Source organism: Chiloscyllium plagiosum, chromosome 9 (genome assembly GCF_004010195.1).
Source record: "Chiloscyllium plagiosum isolate BGI_BamShark_2017 chromosome 9, ASM401019v2, whole genome shotgun sequence".
Lineage (NCBI taxonomy): Eukaryota > Metazoa > Chordata > Chondrichthyes > Orectolobiformes > Hemiscylliidae > Chiloscyllium > Chiloscyllium plagiosum.
This window is the reverse complement of record NC_057718.1, coordinates 13,834,195-13,840,194: the sequence shown is the minus strand read 5'-3', so window position 1 is coordinate 13,840,194 and position 6,000 is coordinate 13,834,195. Positions and strand designations below refer to the sequence as shown.

The 6,000-nt window shown below is 38.6% G+C and overlaps 1 protein-coding gene across 1 annotated transcript in view; it reads right to left on the bottom strand.

Annotated features, from left to right (window-relative positions):
- Positions 1-266: 266 nt before the first annotated feature.
- LOC122552634 (deubiquitinase DESI2) overlaps positions 267-6,000 on the bottom strand; it is a 57,854-nt gene continuing 52,120 nt past the window's right edge. Inside the window, exon 5 of the mRNA XM_043695417.1 lies at positions 267-3,657. Coding sequence (XP_043551352.1) covers positions 3,430-3,657 — 228 coding nt within the window. The 3' untranslated portion in view covers positions 267-3,429. The remainder of the gene's footprint in view (positions 3,658-6,000) is intronic.

Sequence of the window (6,000 nt, the reverse complement as noted above, 5' to 3'; positions counted from 1 at the left end):
GATAATATTTTTAAAAATGATTTGTTCATGTGGGTGTCACTGGTTAGGTTGGCATTTAAAACTTATCCCAGATGTCCTTACAAGCTGATGATGTTGATCCTCTTTTTGAGCGGCTTCAGTCCATATGATGGAGGTATCCCCACAATGCTGTAACACCCATAAAGCTGTTATAGAGGGAGTTTGACCCAGCAATACTGGCAGAACATTACATTGTAAGTGCTGGCAATTGAAGATCTTACAATAAAAAAAATTCAAAAGCAATCACGTTTTAGAACAAACAAGTTTCTCTTTAATGCCATCATCACATTTTGTTCAAAAAAATAAAGTACAGTTTGCAAGATCAGGAACAGTGAAGGGACTATTCCCCACCCTTTGCTTAAATTAGATACAACATGACTTAATTTTACATACAGCTACTGGAGTGGAAAATGTTACGAGGTATTTTGGATGAATTGACCTGGATCACCAATAGGTCCCTGTGTCACAATTAAAAGGCACCTCACAGAAGTACCCTAGCAATCGGGTACGTAATATATTCTGTACCACCTAAGAGGCAGTGCTGTGTGGACATGCGCAACTTTAATCCAAGACACAATCAGAGGCACATTGCCTGAAAAATCTCACTCACTGAGGCAGTGCTACTACAGAAGGCCAGTCCAATACTTAGACCATCATCCTGGTATTTAACCCCCTCAGTCCAGAGATCAAATGAACAGAAGCCATGCTACCTTCACCCCCCTCTAAAGATCCAATTCCAATGCTGCATAGTTAATCCTAACTTTATTTGGATAGATGGCTATGACCAATATCTTTTCGACCACTCCAACATGTGACTTAAAGCAGGATTTAGTCTTACAGAGTGACTTATTTTCCTAGCAGAGTGTCGTGTTTGCAGCCAGACTGCTCTACCTATTTACCTGGTGGCTATCAAGTTTTCTCCAGGACGGCTCAGACTTACTCCCCCACCCCACCCCTTACCAACATGGTCTGAAATATTACACAGACCTTTTCACCGTGCAGATCAAGTGAAGACAATGAAGCAATGGGAGATATCCACCTCAACTATTCTCTTAAACCAGTCCATTATTCACAGCTCAGCTTCAGAGGGTAGGGGATGTCTGAAACAAATTTATGTAATTAACTTGGATAGGTCGCTTGCACAGGTATGTTAGTGGTATTGTGCTCAGGATCCAGCAGTTCAGGGAAAATGGGTGTCAAATTCAGAGCTATAAAGTGTTTGGTATCATCGCAATAACTGTGGCCATGCTTTATACCTGGTTCTGTTAGAAAGATATTTGGATAGTACACGAAGTGATTGCTGGGCTCCAAAGGGTTAAAAATACAGGGAATTACAAATCCATTTCTTGGTCAATATTAACCATATAACTTTCCCTTATGATACACACTACAAAAACATTTCCTGCAACTCCATGTGACAATCCATCACCAGGTTGGTTGGCAAAGCACACCACAATCAAATCAGTTGGTGTTAGCTGGCATTAGGATGAGTTGTTTGGCTTTGCCTGTCACTCAGTTAATGTATCTCCTCAGAAAGCAGCAGCAGAGATAGCGAACTCACTGATATGGCTAGTCACTTGACTAGAATCAGCTCTGTTCTGGAGTAAGGAAACCATGGCCAGCAACCTTGGCAGTAGTTGCATCACTCGACAAGTTAGGCAGTGTTAGGAAAACTATTGCATTGCAACACAACTCTTGGCGTATGTCAAAAACTTCTGTGTGAAGTATAATTAAAATCAGAATCAGTTTCTTTCAGAATTATACAAATTCTGACAAACGACGTGCCATTAACATCTCCTAGCAATCTTGCTCAATATTTGACAACTTTGCCGTGTAACCTCTCCAATTGTACATTGTGTGATAAGTTTCTTAGTAAGTGCGTTCTAACATCAAACAGGTTGAATAAAAATTAAACAGCTTTTTTTTGCAAATGACATCTATGGACTGGCCAGAAAAATCATTTTGGCATGGTACCCAAGGAGGGTTCGTGTACGCATGATTGCCAAGCACAGAAACACAATGTCCCTTTAAGTCACCTTTTATAAGTTTAGGATAGTCTGTAATACCCCATTTACAAACTCTCTAAGGCACACAACAGCGCAGTGTCAATGCAAAGACAATCTGCTAAAGGGTTGCTGAAATGTACAGTGCTTTTGTTTCAAAACAAAAAAGAATACGGAAAGGCAAGGAATGAGGGTTTGCACAAAGCTGGGACTGTTAAATCATTCAACCCCAGTAGATAGATATGCACATGATCAAACACCACTTTCTTAGAATACTGTAAATCACTTCTGAAAAGTAAAACTTCCTTAAAATGACTTCTGACATTGTCAACGGTATTTCATAATTAGAAAATGACAGAGTACTTTTATCTCATTTCATGATTCACAATAATCTAAGTGTACATTTTAAGGCGCTAATCCCTCCTACAATATCATTTAGTTAGGAAATGATCAGACAAGAGTTCCTGCAGGTTTCAAAATTCTTTAAGGTGCAACTCTTGACTCTTAAGTTTTTAAAACAAACTACATACAATGTTAGCAGGAAGAAGCATCCTGAACAGAATGCCAGTTAGTACTGGGGACGATTTCACTTACAGGTCTATGCATCTGAAGAAGTCTTTGATTCTCTGCCTCAAGAAGAGACACTAATTATTTCACGATAACAAACTCAAATTCCCTGTTCATCGAGAATGCTGGTGAAAGGCTTATTGCTTATTTTGATGTTTTGTACTGTCTACAGTGATAGCATTTTAACTTTAGATGTTGCAGGCTGGGACAATTATAGAAGCATATAAAAATTGATTTTGCCGTATTTGTGCATTCTCTGAAAAATACAGCTGAAAAGATTATTTTTGAATATCTTTAGAAATAAGAAAAAATCTGTCAACTCTATGTTGCATCATTTAGTGAACCAAAGGTGGTTGTGGGGAGGGCAATGCAAAGAGGGAGTTAAGAGTGTTGCTGGAGATTAATCACCAGTGAAGTGTGACTTCATTATTTACTATACCAGCCTACCACAGTTAGAGTGCTTTACAAAATATAAAATTACCGGTATTATCATTACAACAGGTCATCAAGTGTTGATCCCAGTAACGGGACTTTGTAAACAATTATCCAAAATACTGTATGTATAGCTTTTAAAAGAAGTTTTCTTTTAAACCATGACCCCTCAAACTATCAAAAAGAAGTGGGTGATATTTTAGCACAAGATAGAACGTGGAGTATCAACTATGAAACATAATTGAGCATGGAAAAATTGCCAGGTAAGATATTGTTAAAAATTAGACTGAGAAACAAGGATCTCGAATGTTCAGCACCCTGCAGAGCAGTTTCTAATGATTGTGATTACCTTTTTTTTGTAAATAAAAAATAGTCAGTATTGTCTACAGTCTCAAGCCACTGTGCAGGATCATAATTTGGTGTGGCGGCCTGGGCTCGCTGATGAAGCGGAAGCTGAAGTTGAAGCTGCTGCACCTTCTCCCTCCCCGAGCTCATCCTGCAGCTCTTGGCTTACACTGGTCTGGAGTGCGGCAGGTGTCAGCCATTCTTTCGGCAAGCAACTCTGGAGAAATGGAATGCAGGAACTGAAGTGAGCCAGTCGGTTAACCCAGCGAGGGATCTCTTTGCCGCAGAGAATCTGTTACAAATGAAAAAGCACAAACAACATGCCATTTTTAAATTGTTCCCAACTTTGATTTTCTTTGAAGGAGTAAAGTTTCGTATAATGGACAAAGCAAACTGCTGCTTTGCAAACAGCTGACAAATCGAAATCTTTGAAGGTTAGGTTGAGAAAGGATCTCCTTCCCTCAAATCTGATCCCCTAGCTAGCTTTCTGAATAAGGCATGTAATCCTGTGCAACCTGAAGAGATTGATATGAAAAGGAAAGGTAAGCTGGATGGATTGGGTTTGGACTTGTTAATCCATTGGCATGGAGCTTGTGCAATGAAAAAGAGATGCAAAGTTTTGTAGCATTCTGTAGATGCCAGGGGCTGTAAGCAGTTCATTATGAAGTGAATTACATCCAAGTATGATTCTGTCTTCAACGTACACCTCCTGTAGAAATTAACAGAATAATCAGGAGTAGGAATCAAGCATGACTTTTCTTCTACTGACACCATGTTTGTTTTGATTCTTGATGAGATCAACTAACCAGCATAGATTGATGATGAAACATGAAGTACTCTAAATTTGCGTGGATTAATTCACAGCAGGCAGCTGTAACAAGTAACAGTGTCATCCTGCTGCTACACGAACATTTAATTAAACCCAGCTCAGGCCAACTAAACATCGACTGTACTCAAAGTGTCTTATTATCTTTGTGCAGGCATGGTGTGCCCATCTATTTATAAAACAGGCTAACAGGACATGTGCTGAAAATTACAGATGAGTCACACAATCAGGGACTTGTGTTGACCTTGGCTGAATGCCAAACCTTTTGGCTCTGTATCAGAAACTTTTGGGCTAAAAAAACATCATTCCAGAGTGAAGAAGGGCTTATGCCCGAAACGTCGATTCTCCTGTTCCCTGGATGCTGCCTGACCTGCTGCGCTTTTCCAGCAACACATTTTCAGATCATTCCAGAGTGCCCCATTTTACTCACTAAATCTAAGGTTATGTCCTAGAGCACCAGTGAAGGTCATAATAGGAAAAAATAGTATGAAGCTATAATTAAAGGCAGTATATCTGAATGCAGAAATAATTTATAACAAGATATCTGGTCAGCATGGACAGGTTGGACCGAAGGGTCTGTTTCCAGGCTGTAAGGGTCTGTTTCCAGGCTGTACATCTCTATGATTAAGATAGCTGAATTAATAACACAATACAGATAAATGGATTTGACCAAAAACTATTAAATATGTCTGCAGCATGTACAAGGTTGGGAACTAAATATTCCAGAATATGGGACTTAGATAAAGTAAGCAAAATGTGAAGGAGGTAAGATGCCCATCAATAAAGGGTACCCCAAAAATAAAAATAATCGTAAGAGGTGAGGAGATAGAATGGATTTTAGTCTGAAAAATAAAGATGCAGGATTAACATGGATAAACAACAAAAGGCAAAAATCACTTGATAGTAGTTTATAGGTCCACTTAAAATGGTTACAGGACAGTTAAAAATCAAGTACATTAGATCAGAAATCACATGACACGAGATTATAGTCCAATAAGTTTATGTGCAATTGCAAGCTTTTGGAGCTCGCCTCCCTTCCTCCTTTAACTGATTAAAGGATTTGACAAGGGCAGCTAGTTTTAAAGTTGTTAATATTTTGGTTATAAATACTGTGTCTTATACCTCTCTATGTACCACACCTGAGGAAGGAGCTGAGGTCCAAAAGCTTGCAATTTCAAATAAAATGGTTAGACTATAAAGTTGTGTCATTTGATTTCTGACCTTGTCCACCCCAGTCCAATACTGGCATCTCCACATCAGGTATATTAGAGTATGTAATGAGAGTGATACCACAATTGTAGGATCTTCTGATAGAATAGGTCAAATAAATCAGCAAAGGTAGTTGAGGTGAGTTCATAGAATTAGTTTAAGATGGTTTTCAAGAATAATAGATGTTTAGAAACTAGTGACGGTACAGGCTGTTTGGGAATTAGTATTGTGCAATAAGACATGGCTTACTAGCAATCTTATACATATTTTGGGAAAAAGCAATCATTGTGCAATGGAGTTCCATTTTATGCTTGAGTCATGCAGCTAAGGCATGAAATAGGGTCTTAAATTTATATAAAGTCCACTGTAAAGCCATAGGGGCTAGCTGGCTGAAGCAGTGTGATATGCCAGTATGTAAGAGATGATATGCAATTAAAGAAACAGCACATTCCCCATGAAGTATACCTCTCCAATGGTAAACTTAGAGTTATGGATAACAAGAGAAGTTTAGGATTGTTTAAAATTTTAAAAAACCTTACAAATATTGCCAAAGAGAGTAGCAAGTCTGCAGATTTAAAACATTAGCAAACGACAATGAAG